The sequence below is a fragment of the Panulirus ornatus genome, chromosome 21, assembly GCF_036320965.1.
Source record: "Panulirus ornatus isolate Po-2019 chromosome 21, ASM3632096v1, whole genome shotgun sequence".
Taxonomy (NCBI): Eukaryota; Metazoa; Arthropoda; class Malacostraca; order Decapoda; family Palinuridae; genus Panulirus; species Panulirus ornatus.
The window spans coordinates 1,263,689-1,285,645 of NC_092244.1; the positions used below are offsets into that span (position 1 = coordinate 1,263,689).

General features: G+C 42.3%; 1 protein-coding gene across 7 annotated transcripts in view; it reads right to left on the bottom strand.

The window, feature by feature from the left end:
• LOC139756246 (tetratricopeptide repeat protein 5-like) overlaps positions 1-21,957 on the bottom strand; it is a 99,795-nt gene that overhangs the window by 40,780 nt on the left and 37,058 nt on the right. For all 7 annotated transcript variants that reach the window (XM_071675433.1, XM_071675435.1, XM_071675428.1 and 4 more), the window contains one exon: positions 8,239-8,450. In XM_071675433.1, the coding sequence (XP_071531534.1) occupies positions 8,239-8,450 (212 nt within the window). The remainder of the gene's footprint in view (positions 1-8,238; positions 8,451-21,957) is intronic.

Sequence of the window (21,957 nt, forward strand, 5' to 3'; positions counted from 1 at the left end):
AGCTGAATGAGTGTGTTAGTGGTTTTGATGCACGAGACCGGGTTATAGTGATGGGTGATTTGAATGCAAAGGTGAGTAATGTGGCAGTTGAGGGAATAATTGGTATACATGGGGTGTTCAGTGTTGTAAATGGAAATGGTGAAGAACTCGTAGATTTATGTGCTGAAAAAGGACTGATGATTGGGAATACCTGGTTTAAAAAGCGAGATATACATAAGTATACTTATGTAAGTAGGAGAGATGGCCAGAGAGCGTTATTGGATTATGTGTTAATTGACAGGCGTGCGAAAGAGAGACTTTTGGATGTTAATGTGCTGAGAGGTGCAACTGGAGGGATGTCTGATCATTATCTTGTGGAGGCTAAGGTGAAGATCTGTATGGGTTTTCAGAAAAGAAGAGTGAATGTTGGGGTGAAGAGGGTGGTGAGAGTAAGTGAGCTTGAGAAGGAGACCTGTGTGAGGAAGTACCAGGAGAGACTGAGTACAGAATGGAAAAAGGTGAGAACAATGGAAGCAAGGGGAGTGGGGGAGGAATGGGATGTATTTAGGGAATCAGTGATGGATTGCACAAAAGATGCTTGTGGCATGAGAAGAGTGGGAGGTGGGTTGATTAGAAAGGGTAGTGAGTGGTGGGATGAAGAAGTAAGAGTATTAGTGAAAGAGAAGAGAGAGGCATTTGGACGATTTTTGCAGGGAAAAAATGCAATTGAGTGGGAGATGTATAAAAGAAAGAGACAGGAGGTCAAGAGAAAGGTGCAAGAGGTGAAAAAAAGGGCAAATGAGAGTTGGGGTGAGAGAGTATCATTAAATTTTAGGGAGAATAAAAAGATGTTCTGGAAGGAGGTAAATAAAGTGCGTAAGACAAGGGAGCAAATGGGAACTTCAGTGAAGGGCGCAAATGGGGAGGTGATAACAAGTAGTGGTGATGTGAGAAGGAGATGGAGTGAGTATTTTGAAGGTTTGTTGAATGTGTTTGATGATAGAGTGGCAGATATAGGGTGTTTTGGTCGAGGTGGTGTGCAAAGTGAGAGGGTTAGGGAAAATGATTTGGTAAACAGAGAAGAGGTAGTGAAAGCTTTGCGGAAGATGAAAGCCGGCAAGGCAGCAGGTTTGGATGGTATTGCAGTGGAATTTATCAAAAAAGGGGGTGACTGTATTGTTGACTGGTTGGTAAGGTTATTTAATGTATGTATGACTCATGGTGAGGTGCCTGAGGATTGGCGGAATGCGTGCATAGTGCCATTGTACAAAGGCAAAGGGGATAAGAGTGAATGCTCAAATTACAGAGGTATAAGTTTGTTGAGTATTCCTGGTAAATTATATGGGAGGGTATTGATTGAGAGGGTGAAGGCATGTACAGAGCATCAGATTGGGGAAGAGCAGTGTGGTTTCAGAAGTGGTAGAGGATGTGTGGATCAGGTGTTTGCTTTGAAGAATGTATGTGAGAAATACTTAGAAAAGCAAATGGATTTGTATGTAGCATATATGGATCTGGAGAAGGCCTATGATAGAGTTGATAGAGATGCTCTGTGGAAGGTATTAAGAATATATGGTGTGGGAGGAAAGTTGTTAGAAGCAGTGAAAAGTTTTTATCGAGGATGTAAGGCATGTGTACGTGTAGGAAGAGAGGAAAGTGATTGGTTCTCAGTGAATGTAGGTTTGCGGCAGGGGTGTGTGATGTCTCCATGGTTGTTTAATTTGTTTATGGATGGGGTTGTTAGGGAGGTAAATGCAAGAGTTTTGGAAAGAGGGGCAAGTATGAAGTCTGTTGGGGATGAGAGAGCTTGGGAAGTGAGTCAGTTGTTGTTCGCTGATGATACAGCTCTGGTGGCTGATTCATGTGAGAAACTGCAGAAGCTGGTGACTGAGTTTGGTAAAGTGTGTGGAAGAAGAAAGTTAAGAGTAAATGTGAATAAGAGCAAGGTTATTAGGTACAGTAGGGTTGAGGGTCAAGTCAATTGGGAGGTGAGTTTGAATGGAGAAAAACTGGAGGAAGTGAAGTGTTTTAGATATCTGGGAGTGGATCTGGCAGCGGATGGAACCATGGAAGCGGAAGTGGATCATAGGGTGGGGGAGGGGGCGAAAATTCTGGGGGCCCTGAAGAATGTGTGGAAGTCGAGAACATTATCTCGGAAAGCAAAAATGGGTATGTTTGAAGGAATAGTGGTTCCAACAATGTTGTATGGTTGCGAGGCGTGGGCTATGGATAGAATTGTGCGCAGGAGGATGGATGTGCTGGAAATGAGATGTTTGAGGACAATGTGTGGTGTGAGGTGGTTTGATCGAGTGAGTAACGTAAGGGTAAGAGAGATGTGTGGAAATAAAAAGAGCGTGGTTGAGAGAGCAGAAGAGGGTGTTTTGAAGTGGTTTGGGCACATGGAGAGAATGAGTGAGGAAAGATTGACCAAGAGGATATATGTGTCGGAGGTGGAGGGAACGAGGAGAAGAAGGAGACCAAATTGGAGGTGGAAAGATGGAGTGAAAAAGATTTTGTGTGATCGGGGCCTGAACATGCAGGAGGGTGAAAGGAGGGCAAGGAATAGAGTGAATTGGAGCGATGTGGTATACCGGGGTTGACGTGCTGTCAGTGGATTGAATCAAGGCATGTGAAGCGTCTGGGGTAAACCATGGAAAGCTGTGTAGGTATGTATATTTGCGTGTGTGGACGTATGTATATACATGTGTATGGGGGGGGTTGGGCCATTTCTTTCGTCTGTTTCCTTGCGCTACCTCGCAAACGCGGGAGACAGCGACAAAGTATAAAAAAAAAAAAAAAAATATATATATATATATATATATATATATATATATATATATATATATATATATATATATATATATATATATATAGCGTGGGCTATGGATAGAGTTGTGCGCAGGAGGATGGATGTGCTGGAAATGAGATGTTTGAGGACAATGTGTGGTGTGAGGTGGTTTGATCGAGTGAGTAACGTAAGGGTAAGAGAGTTGTGTGGAAATAAAAAGAGCGTGGTTGAGAGAGCAGAAGAGGGTGTTTTGAAATGGTTTGGGCACATGGAGAGGATGAGTGAGGAAAGATTGACCAAGAGGATATATGTGTCGGAGGTGGAGGGAGCAAGGAGAAGAGGGAGACCAAATTGGAGGTGGATAGATGGAGTGAAAAAGATTTTGTGTGATCGGGGCCTGAACATGCAGGAGGGTGAAAGGAGGGCAAGGAATAGAGTGAATTGGAGCGATGTGGTATACCGGGGTTGACGTGCTGTCAGTGGATTGAATCAAGGCATGTGAAGCGTCTGGGGTAAACCATGGAAAGCTGTGTAGGTATGTATATTTGCGTGTGTGGACGTATGTATATACATGTGTATGGGGGGGGTTGGGCCATTTCTTTCGTCTGTTTCCTTGCGCTACCTCGCAAACGCGGGAGACAGCGACAAAGTATAAAAAAAAAATATATATATATATATATATATATATATATATATATATATATATAGCGTGGGCTATGGATAGAGTTGTGCGCAGGAGGATGGATGTGCTGGAAATGAGATGTTTGAGGACAATGTGTGGTGTGAGGTGGTTTGATTGAGTAAGTAACGTAAGGGTAAGAGAGATGTGTGGAAATAAAAAGAGCGTGGTTGAGAGAGCAGAAGAGGGTGTTTTGAAATGGTTTGGGCACATGGAGAGAATGAGTGAGGAAAGATTGACCAAGAGGATATATGTGTCGGAGGTGGAGGGAACGAGGAGAAGTGGGAGACCAAACTGGAGGTGGAAAGATGGAGTGAAAAAGATTTTGTGTGATCGGGGCCTGAACATGCAGGAGGGTGAAAGGAGGGCAAGGAATAGAGTGAATTGGATCGATGTGGTATACCGGGGTTGACGTGCTGTCAGTGGATTGAATCAGGGCATGTGAAGCGTCTGGGGTAAACCATGGAAAGCTGTGTAGGTATATATATTTGCGTGTGTGGACGTATGTATATACATATGTATGGGGGTGGGTTGGGCCATTTCTTTCGTCTGTTTCCATGCCCTACCTCGCAGACGCGGGAGACAGCGACAAAGCAAAAATATATATATATATTATTATTATTATTATTTTATTATACTTTGTCGCTGTCTCCCGCGTTTGCGAGGTAGCGCAAGGAAACAGACGAAAGAAATGGCCCAACCCCCCCCCATACACATGTATACATATATATATATATATATATATATATATATATATATATATATATATATATATATATATATATATATATATGTATATTGTCCCTGGGGATAGGGGAGAAAGAATACTTCTCACGTATTCCCTGCATGTCGTAGAAGGCGACTAAAAGGGAAGGGGGCGGGGGGCTGGAAATCCTCCCATCTCATTTTTTTTTTTTTTTTTTTTTTTTTCCAAAAAGGAACAGAGAAGGGGGCCAGGTGAAGATATTCTCTCAAAGGTCCAGTCCCCTGCTCTTAATGCTACCTCGCTAACGCGGGAAATGGCGAATAGTATAAAAGAATATATTCTTTTCTTTTAAACTATTTGCCATTTCCCGCGTTAGCGAGGTAGCGTTAAGAACAGAGGACTGGGCCTTTTTTGGAATATCCTCACCTGGCCCCCTCTGTTCCTTCTTTTGGAAAATTAAAAAAAAAAAAAAAAGAGAGAGAGAGGGGAGGATTTCCAGCCCCCCGCTCCCTCCCCTTTTAGTCGCCTTCTATGACACGCAGGGAATACGTGGGAAGTATTCTTAATCCCCTATCCCCAGGGATAAAAAGATTTTGAGTGATTGGGGCCTGAACATGCAGGAGGGTGAAAGGCGTGCAAGGAATAGAGTGAATTGGATCGATGTGATATACCGGGGTTGACATGCTGTCAGTGGATTGAATCAGGGCATGTGAAGCGTCTGGGGTAAACCATGGAAAGTTGTGTGGGGCCTGGATGTGGAAAGGGAGCTGTGGTTTCGGGCATTATTGCATGACAGCTGGAGACTGAGTGTGAACGAATGGGGCCTTTGTTATCTTTTCCTAGCGCTACCTCGCACACATGAGGGGGGAGGGGGATGGTATTCCATGTGTGGTGAGCTGGCGATGGGAATGAATAAAGGCAGACAGTGTGAATTGTGTGCATGGGTATATATGTATGTGTGTGTGTGTGTGTGTGTATATATATGTGTACATTGAGATGTATAGGTATGTATATTTGCGTGTGTGGACATGCGTGTATATACATGTGTATGGGGGTGGGTTGGGCCATTTCTTTCTTCTGTTTCCTTGCGCTAACTCGGAAATGCGGGAGACAGCGAGAAAGTAAAAAAAAAAAAAAAATATATATATATATATATTTATCATTTTATTATACACTGTCACTGTCTCCCGCATTACCGAGGTAGCACAAGGAAACAGATGAAAGAATGGCCTAACTTACCCACATACACATGTATATACGTACATGTCCACACACGCACATATACATACCTATACATTTCAACATATACATAGATATACATACATAGACATATATACACATGTACCTAAGTCATACTTGTTGCCTTTATTCATTCACGTCACCATCCCCACCACACATGAAATGACAACCCCCTTCCCCACACGTGCACGAGGTAGCGCTAGGAAAAAACAACAAAGGCCATATTTGTTAACACTCAGTCTCCAGCTGTCATGTATAATGCACCGAAACACAGCTCCCCTTCCACATCCAGGCCCCACAAAACTTTCCATGGTTTACCCCAGATGCTTCACATGCCCTAGTTCAATCCACTGCCAGCACATTGACCCAGATATACCACATTGTTCCAATTCACTTTATTCCTCGCATGCCTTTCATCCTCCTGCAAGCTTAGGCCCCGATCACTCAAAATCTTTTTCACTCCATCCTTCCACCTCCAATTTGGTCTCCCACTTCTCATTCCCTTCTCCTCTGACACATATATCCTCTTTGTCAATCTTTCCTCACTCATTCTCTCCATAAGACCAAACCATTTCAATACACCGTCTTCTGCTTTCTCAACCACACTCTTTTTATTACCACACATTTCTCTTACCCTTTCATTACTTACTCGATCTAACCACCTCACACCACATACTGTCCTCAAACATCTCATTTCCAGCACATCCACCCTCCTCTTCACAACTCTATCTATAGCCCACACTTCACAACCATATAACATTGTTGGAACCACTATTCCTTCAAACATACCCATTTTTGCTTTCCGAGATAATGTTCTCACCTTCTACATATTTTTCAACGCTCACAGAACTTTCGCCCCCTTCCCGACCCTGTGATTCACTTCCGCTTCCATGGTTCCATCAGCTGCTAAATCTACTCCCAGATATCTAAAACACTTCACTTCCTCCAGTTTTTCTCCATTGAAACTTACCTCCTAATCTACTTGTCCCTTAACCCTACTGTACCTAATAACCTTGCTCTTATTCACATTTACTCTCAACTTTCTTCTTTCACACACTTTACCAAAGTCAGTCACCAACTTCTGGAATTTCTCACCCGAATCAGCCACCAGCACTGTATCATCAGCGAACAACAACTGACTCACTCCCGAGCCCTCTCATCCACAGCAGACTGCATATTTGCCTCTCTCTCTCTCTCTCTCTCTCTCTCTCTCTCTCTCTCTCTCTCTCTCTCTCTCTATATATATATATATATATATATATATATATATAATATATTTTTTTTTTTATACTTTGTCGCTGTCTCCCGCGTTTGCGAGGTAGCGCAAGGAAACAGACGAAAGAAATGGCCCAACCCCCCCCATACACATGTATATACATACGTCCACACACGCAAATATACATACCTACACAGCTTTCCATGGTTTACCCCAGACACTTCACATGCCTTGATTCAATCCACTGACAGCACGTCAACCCCGGTATACCACATCGCTCCAATTCACTCTATTCCTTGACCTCCTTTCACCCTCCTGCATGTTCAGGCCCCGATCACACAAAATCTTTTTCACTCCATCTTTCCACCTCCAATTTGGTCTCCCTCTTCTCCTTGCTCCCTCCACCTCCGACACATATATCCTCTTGGTCAATCTTTCCTCACTCATCCTCTCCATGTGCCCAAACCACTTCAAAACACCCTCTTCTGCTCTCTCAACCATGCTCTTTTTATTTCCACACATCTCTCTTACCCTTACGTTACTCACTCGATCAAACCACCTCACACCACACATTGTCCTCAAACATCTCATTTCCAGCACATCCATCCTCCTGCGCACAACTCTATCCATAGCCCACGCCTCGCAACCATACAACATTGTTGGAACCACTATTCCTTCAAACATACCCATTTTTGCTTTCCGAGATAATGTTCTCGACTTCCACACATTCTTCAAGGCCCCCAGAATTTTCGCCCCCTCCCCCACCCTATGATCCACTTCCGCTTCCATGGTTCCATCCGCTGCCAGATCCACTCCCAGATATATATATATATATATGCATATATATATATATATGTATATGTATATATATATATTATCCCTGGGGATAGGGGATTAAACTACTTCCCACGTATTCCCTGCGTGTCGTAGAAGGCAACTAAAAGGGGAGGGAGCGGGGGGCTGGAAATCCTCCCCTCTCGTTTTTTTTTTTTTTTTTTCCAAAAGAAGGAACAGAGGGGGCCAGGTGAGGATATTCCAAAAAAGGCCCAGTCCTCTGTTCTTAACGCTACCTCGCTAATGCGGGAAATGGCAAATAGTTTAAAAGAAAAAGAAAGATATATATATATTCTTTTTTTTCATACGTATTTGCCACTTCCTGCTTATGCGAGGTAAAGTCAAGAACAAAAGCCTGAGCCTAAAGGAAAAAATCCTCACTTGGCCTCCTTTTCTGTTCATTCCTCTGTTCATTCTTTTGGAAAAATTCAAACTGGAGGGGAGGATTTCTAGCCCCTCGCTCCCTTCCCTTTTAGTTGCCTTCTACAAGACGCAGGGAATATGAGGGAAGCATTCTTTCTCCCCTATCCCCAGGGATAATGGATCATGGTGAAGTGCCTGAGGGTTGGCGGAATGCATGAATAATGCCACTGTACAAAGGCAAAGGGGATGAAAGGAAGTGTTCAAACTGCAGAGGCATGAGTTTGTTGAGTATTCCTGGAAAATTTCATGGGAGGATATTGACTGAGAGGGGTGAAGGCATGTACAGAGCATCAGATTGGGGAAGAGCAGTGTGGTTTCAGAAGTGGTAGAGGATGTGTGGATCAGGTGTTTGTTTTGAAGAATGTATTAAAACATACCAGTTTCAGAGCTTTCTCAAAACAGGTGTATGCACCACTCAGATCTCCTTTTTTGTACTGGCATTCTCCAAGTTCATTCCAGGCATCAGGAAGATTGAAGCGAGTAGCCCGACCTAGCACCTCCTCAGCTTCAGCACTGTACTCAGCTGTTGCATTAAGGGCTCGACCATGCAGGAAGTACAATTCTCCTTTTGAATCTGGACTAACCTGGTCTGATACAAAGAAAAGCCTATGAATAATAATAATGTCTTTATAGTGATTGCATCATGATTTCCACAGCACTTACAGCATTGTAAGAAGATCTAAGTTTAATTCATGTAGAAACATTAATACTCAATTAAAGCAAATTTTAATAAAATCCCCTTAATGCTTTTCATATGAACTTTTAACCATAGTAGAAATACTTAAAAAGAAAAGAACATGTAGGCACTGATGTGTGACATGGCATGAGTGCAAGACTGAACCAGTTCAGGGATATCACAATATGCCTTTCATGGAATCTTATCTTTTGAATACTAGAAAAGTCCCCCCAAAAAAGACAAACATAAGTCCAGAACTTATCTCAGAATAATAATAAACTGAATTTTCTACACTGAATCAAAATCTATGCAAGACACGAAAATTGATAATAATGTTTATCCAAGTCTAATGGCTCCCTTAAAGAAATAGTAGTGGTGTATTTTACTACAAGTAGCTTTAGCAGGCTGGCAGGGTTAGCATGCAGCAATTATGCTGCTTCTCTCAGCCACTATTCCTCTTTCATAACTATCAATTCGAGGTTCAGAAGTTAATGACTACAGCCATGAGGCTAATCTTTTGTAAGTGTTTCTGTAGTCACTCCATACATGTTCCTTAACCTTCTTATATTCTTTCATTCTTGTCTACCATTTCCAATGTTAGCATTGTTAGGAATAAATGAAGAAACAGCCTCATTCATGCTCATCTTATCTCTAGCTGTCATGCATAATTCACCAAAACCAGAGCTCCCTAACTACAACCAGGACCTGCAGGCCTTTCCTTAGTTTCTTTGACTGCTTCAAATGCCCTGGTTCAAGCCACTGACGGCACACTGCTACCACTTTATCACACTGCTCCAACTCACTCTATCCCATATATGCTTCATTCCCTCCTGCATGTTCAGGCCTCAAACACTTAAACCTTCTTTCACTCCATCCTTCCATCTCTGCCTAGCTTCCCCTTATTCCCTCCACTTTTGACATGTATATCCTCTTAGTCATCTTCTCCTCACTCATTCTCTCCATAAGTCAAAAATCATTTCAGCACACTCTCTTCAGCTCTCTAATACATCCTCCTCTTGTTACCACACCTCTCCCTTACCCCATCATTTTTTATTTGATCAAACCTCATTACACTACAGATTGTCCTTCAATGTTTCATTTTTGCACACATCCACCCTGTTCTGTCCTTTTTCATCTAGGGTCCATGCCTAACATCCATGCAATGACATGAGGACTACTATAACAACCCATCTTTGCCCTCACAGACAGAATCCTCTCTTTCCACACATTCCTCAAAGTGCCCAGAACCTTAGCCCCCTTACCCATCCTAAAGCTAACTTTGGCTCCCATGGTTCCACTCACTCTAATGTCCATTCCCATGAACCTTAAACATTCAGTTTAATCCAGGTTCTCTCCATTGCAAATCACACACAAACCAAAATGTCTCTTTCCTCTGTTAAGCCTAGTAACCTTGCTTTTATGCATATATACTCTCAACTTTTCTTTTCATACACTTCCAAAATCAGAAACTATTTTCTCACAGCACTGTGTCACGAGTGAACAGAGTCACTTTCCATATCCCTGACCACCGTAACAGACTACAGATCTGCCCTCACCTCTTTCTTTTTCTCTCTCCAAGGCCCTAACATTCACTTCCCTCACCATCTCATCCATAAATAAATTAAACAAGCACAGTGACATCACAAACTCCTGCCACAGACTAATGTTAATCTGGAACCTCTCACTCTCCTCTCTTCCAACTCGCACACAAACCTTACTTACGATAAAAACTCCTTGCTGCATCTAATAGTTTTCCTCACACAGTACATATTTGGAGCACATTTCACAAAGCATCTCTATCAACCCTATCAAATGCTTCCTCCACTTCCAAGAATGCCACATCAAATCCTTCCATTGCTCTATGTATTTCTCAACAATTATTCAAAGCAAACACCTGGTCACCTGGTCCATACACCCTCTACCACTCCTAACACCACATTGTTCCTCCCCAGTCTAATGCTCTGTGCATGCCATCACCCTGTCAGTCTCCACTCTCTCATACAACTTACTAGGTACACACAACAAACTTACACCTCTGTAATTCAGATATTCACTTCGGTCCTCTTAGGGGATAGGGGAGAAAGAATACTTCCCATGCATTCCCTGCGTGTTGTAGAAAGCTACTAAAGGAGACAGGATCAGGGGGGGCTAGAAACCCTCCCCTCCTTGTAATTTAACTTTTTAAAAGGGGAAACAGAAGAAAGAGTCATGTGGGGAGTGCTCATCCTCCTCAAAGGCTCAGACTGGGGTGTCTATATGTGCGTGGAGGTAACCAAGATGAAAAAAAAGAGAGACAGGTAGTATGTTTGAGGAAAGAAACCTGGATGTTCTGGCTGTGAGTGAAATGAAGCTCAAGGGTAAAGGGGAAGAGTGGTTTGGGAATGTCTTAGGAGTAAAGTCAGGGGTGGGTGAGAATACAAGAGCAAAGAAAGGAGTAACACTCCTCCTGAAGTGGGAGTATGTGATGGAGTGAAAGAAAGTAAACTCTAGATTGATATGGGTAAAACTGAAAGTGGATGGAGAGAGATGGGTGATTACTGGTGCCTATGTACTTGGTCATGAGAAGAAAGATCATGAGAGGCAAGTGTTTTGGGAGCAGCTGAGAGAGTGTGTTAGCAGCTTTGATGCACGAGACCAGGTTATAGTGATGGGTGATTTGAAAGCAAAGGTGAACAATGTGGCAGTTGAGGCTATAACTGATGTACATGGGGTGTTCAGTGTTGTAAATGGAAATGGTGAAGAGCTTGGTGATTTGTGTGCTGAAAAAGGACTTGTGAATGGGAATACCTGGTTCAAAAAGAGAGATATCCATAAGTATAAGTATGTTAATAGGAGAGATGGCCTGAGAGCGTTATTGGATTATGTGTTAATTGATAGGCACATGAAAGAGAGACTTTTGGGTGTCAGTGTGCTGAGAGGGGCAACTGTAGGGATGTCTGACCATTATCTTGTGGAGCCGAAGGTGTTGTAGAAAAGAAAAGAGAATGTTGGGGTAAAGAGAGTGGTGAGAGTAAGTGAGCTTGGAAAAGAGACTTGTGTGAGGAGGTACCAGGAAAGATTGAGTGCAGAATGGAAAAAGGTAAGAGCAAATGATGTAAGAGGAGTGAGGGAGAAATGGGATGTATTTAGGGAAGCAGTGATAGTTTGTACAAAAGGTGCTTGTGGCATGAGAAAGGTGGGAAGAGGGCAGATTAGAAGAGGTAGTGAGTGGTGGGATGAAGAAGTAAGATTGTTAGTGAAAGAGAAGAGGTGTTTGGATGAGTTTTGCAGGGAAGTATGCAAATAACTGGGAGATGTATAAAAGAAGGAGGAAGGAGGTCGAGAGAAAGGTGCAAGAGGTGAAAAAGAGTGCAAACGAGAGTTGGGGTGAGAGTATTATTAAATTTTAGGGAGAATAAAAAGATGTTTTGGAAGGAGGTAAATTGCGTAAAACCAGAGAACAAGTGTGAACATCGGTGAAGGGGGCTAATGGGGAGGTGATAAGAAGTAGTGGTGTTTTGAGGAGATGGAGTGAGTACTTTGAAGGTTTGTTGAATGTGTTTGATGATAGAGTGACAGATATAGGGTGTTTTGGTCAAGGTGGTGTGCAAAGTGAAAGGGTCAGGGAGAATGGTTTGGCAAACAGAGAAGAGGTAGTGAAAGCTTTGCGGAAGATGAAAGCCGGAAAGGCAGCAGGTTTGGATGGTAATGTTGTGGAATATATTTAAAAAGGGGGTGACTGTGTTGTTGACTGGTTGGTCCTTACCAACCAGTCAATGTATTCAATGTATGTATGGTTCATGGTGAAGTGCCTGAGGATTGGCGGAATGCATGCACAGTGCCAATGTACAAAGACAAAGGGGATAAACGTGAGTGTTCAAATCACAGAGGAAAAAGTTTGTTGAATATTCCTGGGAAATTATATGGGAGGGTATTGATTGGAAGGGTAAAGGCATGTACAGAGCATCAGATTGGGGAAGAGCAGTGTGGTTTCAGAAGTGGTAGAGGATGTGTGGATCAGGTGTTTGCTTTAACGATTATATGTGAGAAATACCTAGAAAAACAGATGAATTTGCATGTAGCATTTATGGATCTGGAGAAGGCATATGACAGAGCTGATAGAGATGCTCTGTGGAAGGTACTAAGAGTATATGGTGTGGAAGGTAAGTTGCTAGAAGCAGTAAAAAGTTTTTATCAAGGATGTAAGGCACGTGTATGAGTAGGAAGGGAGGAAAGTGATTGGTTCCCAGGGAATGTCAGTTTGCGGCAGGGGTGTGTGATGTCTCCATGGTTGTTTAATTTGTTTATGGATAGGGTTGTTAGGGAGGTGAATGAAAGAATTTTGGAGAGAGGGGCAAGTATGCAGTCTGTTGTGGATGAGAGGGCTTGGGAAGTGAGTCAGTTGTTGTTCGCTGATGATACAGCGCTGGTGGCTGATTCATGTGAGAAACTGCAGAAGGTGGTGACTGAGTTTGGTAAAGTGTGTGAAAGAAGAAAGTTAAGAGTAAATGTGAATAAGAGCAAGGTTATTAGGTACAGTAGGGTTGAGGGTCAAGTCAATTGGGAGGTGCAGGAGGGTGGATGTGCTGGAAATGAGATGTTTGAGGACAATGTGTGGTGTGAGGTGGTTTGATCGAGTAAGTAACGTAAGGGTAAGAGAGATGTGTGGAAATAAAAAGAGCGTGGTTGAGAGAGCAGAAGAGGGTGTTTTGAAATGGTTTGGGCACATGGAGAGAATGAGTGAGGAAAGATTGACCAAGAGGATATATGTGTCGGAGGTGGAGGGAACGAGGAGAAGTGGGAGACCAAATTGGAGGTGGAAAGATGGAGTGAAAAAGATTTTGTGTGATCGGGGCCTGAACATGCAGGAGGGTGAAAGGAGGGCAAGGAATAGAGTGAATTGGATCGATGTGGTATACCGGGGTTGACGTGCTGTCAGTGGATTGAATCACGGCATGTGAAGCGTCTGGGGTAAACCATGGAAAGCTGTGTAGGTATGTATATTTGCGTGTGTGGACGTATGTATATACATGTGTATGGGGGTGGGTTGGGCCATTTCTTTCGTCTGTTTCCTTGCGCTACCTCGCAAACGCGGGAGACAGCGACAAAGCAAAAAAAAAAAAAAAAAAAAAAAAAAAAATATATATATATATATATATATATATATATATATATATATATATATATATATATATATATATATATATATGTCTGTGTATGTATGTGTAAGTATACATTGAAATGTACAGGTATGTATATGTGAGTGTGTGGGCATTTATGTATATATATATATGTGTATGTGGGTGGGTTGGGCCATTCTTTCATCTGTTTCCTTGCACTACCTCGCTAAAGCGGGAGACAGCGACTAAGTATAATAATATAAAAAAAATTATGCAGGCATTCTACTAAATCTTCAGGCACCTCACCATGAGCCATGTATATACTGAAAATCCTACCTACCAATCAACAACCACTTCCTTTCTTACAAAATCAACAGCAACACCATCCACACCAGCTGCTTTGCAGTGCCTCATCTTATGCAAGGCTTTCATCACTTCTCTTTTCACCAAACCACTTGCCATGACTATGACTTCACATACCTCCATGTCGAAAACACTCCACATCTGCCACCCATCAGTGAGTGCATTCAACAGTCCTTCAAAATACTCACATCACTTCGTCTCTGCCTGTCTCCACTTTTGCATCTGTCCCCTTCACTGATACTCCTATTTGTTCTTTTATTCTTCTCAAACTATTATCTCCTTCTAAAACATCTAATTCTCCCTGAATATTGTAATAACTATTCTTTCAGGAGACAAGAGACAGGGCACAGATATGAAATTTCATTTTCTTTACTTCAAACACAGATATCAGAGTAATACTCCATAACAAGCTCTGATCACATAAAAAGCTCTTCTTCTAATGAAGAAAGCTAGTCAGCAAGGGAACTGAGAAAACCCCACTCTAATTGAAAGTTTTGTAATTTAATACTATCCTTCACCCCCTCCCCATCCTATGACTCATTTCCACTTCCATAGTCCCATTCCCTGCCAAGTCCACTCCCAGATATCCAAAACATTTCAATTCCTCCAATTTTTTGCAATTCAAGCTTACATCCCAACTAACTTGTAACTCAACCCTGCTGAACCTAATAACCTTGCTTTCATTAATGTGTACTCTCAACTTTCTCCTTTCACATACTCTTCCAAACTCAGGCACCAACTTCTGCAGTTCCTCACTCAAATCAGCCACCAGTGCTGTTTCATTGGCGAACAACAACTGACTCACTTCCCAAATCTCTCATCCCCAGCAGATATATAATCACCCCTCTCTCCAAAACTCATGTGAGTATGTATAATTTTCTTCTTTTCTTTCATGCATTTATGCTATTTCCTGTGAACTGAGGTGGTATTAGAAGTGGATGTCCACAAACAAGTATGAATATATATATATTTTTTTTTTTTTATACTTTGTCGCTGTCTCCCGCGTTTGCGAGGTAGCGCAAGGAAACAGACGAAAGAAATGGCCCAACCCCCCCCCATACACATGTATATACATACGTCCACACACGCAAATATACATACCTACACAGCTTTCCATAGTTTACCCCAGACGCTTCACATGCCCTGCTTCAATCCACTGACAGCACGTCAACCCCGGTATACAACATCGCTCCAATTCACTCTATTCCTTGCCCTCCTTTCACCCTCCTGCATGTTCAGGCCCCGATCACACAAAATCTTTTTCACTCCATCTTTCCACCTCCAATTTGGTCTCCCTCTTCTCATTGTTCCCTCCACCTCCGACACATATATCCTCTTGGTCAATCGTTCCTCACTCATCCTCTCCATGTGCCCAAACCACTTCAAAACACCCTCTTTTGCTCTCTCAACCACGCTCTTTTTATTTCCACACATCTCTCTTACCCTTACGTTACTCACTCGATCAAACCACCTCACACCACACATTGTCCTCAAACATCTCATTTCCAGCACATCCATCCTCCTGCGCACATCTCTATCCATAGCCCACGCCTCGCAACCATACAACATTGTTGGAACCACTATTCCTTCAAACATACCCATTTTTGCTTTCCGAGATAATGTTCTCGACTTCCACACATTCTTCAAGGCACCCAGGATTTTCGCCCCCTCCCCCACCCTATGATCCACTTCCGCTTCCATGGTTCCATCCGCTGCCAGATCCACTCCCAGATATCTAAAACACTTCACTTCCTCCAGTTTTTCTCCATTCAAACTCACCTCCCAATTGACTTGACCCTCAACCCTACTGTACCTAATAACCTTGCTCTTATTCACATTTACTCTTAACTTTCTTCTTCCACACACTTTTCCAAACTCAGTCACCAGCTTCTGCAGTTTCTCACATGAATCAGCCACCAGCGCTGTATCATCAGCGAACAACAACTGACTCACTTCCCAAGCTCTCTCATCCCCAACAGACTTCATACTTGCCCCTCTTTCCAAAACTCTTGCATTCACCTCCCTAACAACCCCATCCATAAACAAATTAAACAACCATGGAGACATCACACACCCCTGCTGCAAACCTACATTCACTGAATATATATGAATATATATATATATGAATATATATATATATATATATATATATATATATATATATGTACATATATATATATATATATATATATATATATATATATATATATATATATATATATATATATATATATATATATATATGTGAGAAATACTTAGAAAAGCAAATGGATTTGTATGTAGCATTTATGGATCTGGAGAAGGCATATGATAGAGTTGATAGAGATGCTCTGTGGAAGGTATTAAGAATATATGGTGTGGGAGGCAAGTTGTTAGAAGCAGTGAAAAGTTTTTATCGAGGATGTAAGGCATGTGTACGTGTAGGAAGAGAGGAAAGTGATTGATTCTCAGTGAATGTAGGTTTGCGGCAGGGGTGTGTGATAGATATATATATATATATATATATATATATATATATATATATATATATATATATATATATTTTTTTTTCATACTATTTGCTATTTCCCGCAATAGCGAGGTAGCGTTAAGAACAGAGGACTGGGCCTTTGAGGGAATATCCTCACCTGGCCCTCTTCTCTGTTCCTTCTTTAAAAAAAAAAAAAAAAAAAAAAAAAGAGGGGAGGATTTCCAGGCCCCCGCTCCCTTCCCTTTTAGTCGCCTTCTAAGACACGCAGGGAATACGTGGGAAGTATTCTTTCTCCTCTATATATATATATATATATATATATATATATATATATATTATATATATATATATATATATATATATATATATATATATATATATATATATATATATATATATATATATATATATCTTTCTTTCAAACTATTCGCCATTTCCCGCGTTAGCGAGGTAGCGTTTAGAACAGAGAACTGGGCCTTTGAGGGAATATCCTCACCTGGCCCCCTTCTCTGTTCCTTCTTTTGGAAAAATAAAAAAAAAATAATGAGAGGGGAGGATTTCCAGCCCCCCGCTCCCTCCCCTTTTAGTCGCCTTCTACGACACGCAGGGAATACGTGGGAAGTATTCTTTCTCCCCTATCCCCAGGGAATATATATATATATATATATATATATATATATATATATATATATATTATCTTGTTTCCCATTTTTATTTATTTATTTTTTTTATTATACTTTGTCGCTGTCTCCCGCGTTTGCGAGGTAGCGCAAGGAAACAGACGAAAGAAATGGCCCAACCCCCCCATACACACGTATATACATACGTCCACACACGCAAATATACATACCTACACAGCTTTCCATGGTTTACCCCAGACGCTTCACATGCCTTGATTCAATCCACTGACAGCACGTCAACCCCGGTATACCACATCGCTCCAATTCACTCTATTCCTTTCCCTCCTTTGACCCTCCTGCATGTTCAGGCCCCGATCACACAAAATCTTTTTCACTCCATCTTTCCACCTCCAATTTGGTCTCCCTCTTCTCCTCGTTCCCTCCACCTCCGACACATATATCCTCTTGGTCAATCTTTCCTCACTCATTCTCTCCATGTGACCAAACCACTTCAAAACACCCTCTTCTGCTCTCTCAACCACGCTCTTTTTATTTCCACACATCTCTCTTACCCTTACGTTACTCACTCGATCAAACCACCTCCACCACACATTGTCCTCAAACATCTCATTTCCAGCACATCCATCCTCCTGCGCACAACTCTATCCATAGCCCACGCCTCGCAACCATACAACATTGTTGGAACCACTATTCCTTCAAACATACCCATTTTTGCTTTCCGAGATAATGTTCTCGACTTCCACACATTCTTCAAGGCCCCCAGAATTTTCGCCCCCTCCCCCACCCTATGATCCACTTCCGCTTCCATGGTTCCATCCGCTGCCAGATCCACTCCCAGATATCTAAAACACTTCACTTCCTCCAGTTTTTCTCCATTCAAACTCACCTCCCAATTGACTTGACCCTCAACCCTACTGTACCTAATAACCTTGCTCTTATTCACATTTACTCTTAACTTTCTTCTTCCACACACTTTACCAAACTCAGTCACCAGCTTCTGCAGTTTCTCACATGAATCAGCCACCAGCGCTGTATCATCAGCGAACAACAACTGACTCACTTCCCAAGCTCTCTCATCCCCAACAGACTTCATACTTGCCCCTATTTCCAAAACTCTTGCATTTACCTCCCTAACAACCCCATCCATAAACAAATTAAACAACCATGGAGACATCACACACCCCTGCCGCAAACCTACATTCACTGAGAACCAATCACTTTCCTCTCTTCCTACACGTACACATGCCTTACATCCTCGATAAAAACTTTTCACTGCTTCTAACAACTTTCCTCCCACACCATATATTCTTAATACCTTCCACAGAGCATCTCTATCAACTCTATCATTGGCCTTCTCCAGATCCATATATGCTACATACAAATCCATTTGCTTTTCTAAGTATTTCTCACATACATTCTTCAAAGCAAACACCTGATCCACACATCCTCTACCACTTCTGAAACCACACTGCTCTTCCCCAATCTGATGCTCTGTACATGCCTTCACCCTCTCAATCAATACCCTCCCATATAATTTACCAGGAATACTCAACAAACTTATACCTCTGTAATTTGAGCATTCACTCTTATCCCCTTTGCCTTTGTACAATGGCACTATGCACGCATTCCGCCAATCCTCAGGCACCTCACCATGAGTCATACATACATTAAATAACCTTACCAACCAGTCAACAATACAGTCACCCCCTTTTTTAATAAATTCCACTGCAATACCATCCAAACCTGCTGCCTTGCCGGCTTTCATCTTCCGCAAAGCTTTCACTACCTCTTCTCTGTTTACCAAATCATTTTCCCTAACCCTCTCACTTTGCACACCACCTCGACCAAAACACCCTATATCTGCCACTCTATCATCAAACACATTCAACAAACCTTCAAAATACTCACTCCATCTCCTTCTCACATCACCACTACTTGTTATCACCTCCCCATTTGCGCCCTTCACTGAAGTTCCCATTTGCTCCCTTGTCTTACGCACTTTATTTACCTCCTTCCAGAACATCTTTTTATTCTCCCTAAAATTTAATGATACTCTCTCACCCCAACTCTCATTTGCCCTTTTTTTCACCTCTTGCACCTTTCTCTTGACCTCCTGTCTCTTTCTTTTATTTTATTATTATTATATTATTATACTTTGTCGCTGTCTCCCGTGTTTGCGAGGTAGCGCAAGGAAACAGACGAAAGAAATGGCCCAACCCCCCCCCATACACATGTATATACATACGTCCACACACGCAAATATACATACCTACACAGCTTTCCATGGTTTACCCCAGACGCTTCACATGCCTTGATTCAATCCACTGACAGCACGTCAACCCCGGTATACCACATCTCTCCAATTCACTCTATTCCTTGCCCTCCTTTCACCCTCCTGCATGTTCAAGCCCCGATCACACAAAATCTTTTTCACTCCATCTTTCCACCTCCAATTTGGTCTCCCTCTTCTCCTCGTTCCCTCCACCTCCGACACATATATCCTCTTGGTCAATCTTTCCTCACTCATTCTCTCCATGTGCCCAAACCACTTCAAAACACCCTCTTCTGCTCTCTCAACCACGCTCTTTTTATTTCCACACATCTCTCTTACCCTTACGTTACTCACTCGATCAAACCACCTCACACCACACATTGTCCTCAAACATCTCATTTCCAGCACATCCATCCTCCTGCGCACAACTCTATCCATAGCCCACGCCTCGCAACCATACAACATTGTTGGAACCACTATTCCTTCAAACATACCCATTTTTGCTTTCCGAGATAATGTTCTCGACTTCCACACATTCTTCAAGGCCCCCAGAATTTTTGCCCCCTCCCCCACCCTATGATCCACTTCCGCTTCCATGGTTCCATCCGCTGCCAGATCCACTCCCAGATATCTAAAACACTTCACTTCCTCCAGTTTTTCTCCATTCAAACTCACCTCCCAATTGACTTGACCCTCAACCCTACTGTACCTAATAACCTTGCTCTTATTCACATTTACTCTTAACTTTCTTCTTCCACACACTTTACCAAACTCAGTCACCAGCTTCTGCAGTTTCTCACATGAATCAGCCACCAGCGCTGTATCATCAGCGAACAACAACTGACTCACTTCCCAAGCTCTCTCATCCCCAACAGACTTCATACTTGCCCCTCTTTCCAAAACTCTTGCATTTACCTCCCTAACAACCCCACCCATAAACAAATTAAACAACCATGGAGACATCACACACCCCTGCCGCAAACCTACATTCACTGAGAACCAATCACTTTCCTCTCTTCCTACACGTACACATGCCTTACATCCTCGATAAAAACTTTTCACTGCTTCTAACAACTTTCCTCCCACACCATATATTCTTAATACCTTAATACCTTCCACAGAGCATCTCTATCAACTCTATCATATGCCTTCTCCAGATCCATAAATGCTACATACAAATCCATTTGCTTTTCTAAGTATTTCTTTCTTTTATACATCTCCCATTTTAGAAAGTTAAAATACAAGGAGGGGAGGATTTCTGGCCACCTGCTCCCATCCCCTCTAGTCGCCTTCTACGACACGTGAGGAATGCGTGGGAAGTATTCTTTCTCCCCTATCCCCAGGGATAATATATATATATATATATATATATATATATATATATATATATATATATATATATATATATATATATATATATATATATTTTTTTTTTTATACTTTGTCGCTGTCTCCCGCGTTTGCGAGGTAGCGCAAGGAAACAGACGAAAGAAATGGCCCAACCCCCCCATACACATGTATATACATACGTCCACACACGCAAATATACATACCTACACAGCTTTCCATGGTTTACCCCAGACGCTTCACATGCCTTGATTCAATCCACTGACAGCACGTCAACCCCGGTATACCACATCGCTCCAATTCACTCTATTCCTTGCCCTCCTTTCACCCTCCTGCATGTTCAGGCCCCGATCACACAAAATCTTTTTCACTCCATCTTTCCACCTCCAATTTGGTCTCCCTCTTCTCCTTGCTCCCTCCACCTCCGACACATATATCCTCTTGGTCAATCTTTCCTCACTCATCCTCTCCATGTGCCCAAACCACTTCAAAACACCCTCTTCTGCTCTCTCAACCACGCTCTTTTTATTTCCACACATCTCTCTTACCCTTACGTTACTCACTCGATCAAACCACCTCACACCACACATTGTCCTCAAACATCTCATTTCCAGCACATCCATCCTCCTGCGCACAACTCTATCCATAGCCCACGCCTCGCAACCATACAACATTGTTGGAACCACTATTCCTTCAAACATACCCATTTTTGCTTTCCGAGATAATGTTCTCGACTTCCACACATTCTTCAAGGCCCCCAGAATTTTCGCTCCCTCCCCCACCCTATGATCCACTTCCGCTTCCATGGTTCCATCCGATGCCAGATCCACTCCCAGATATCTAAAACACTTCACTTCCTCCAGTTTTTCTCCATTCAAACTCACCTCCCAATTGACTTGACCCTCAACCCTACTGTACCTAATAACCTTGCTCTTTTTCACATTTACTCTTAACTTTCTTCTTCCACACACTTTACCAAACTCAGTCACCAGCTTCTGCAGTTTCTCACATGAATCAGCCACCAGCGCTGTATCATCAGCGAACAACAACTGACTCACTTCCCAAGCTCTCTCATCCACAACAGACTTCATACTTGCCCCTCTTTCCAAAACTCTAGCATTTACCTCCCTAACAACCCCATCCATAAACAAATTAAACAACCATGGAGACATCACACACCCCTGCCGCAAACCTACATTCACTGAGAACCAATCACTTTCCTCTCTTC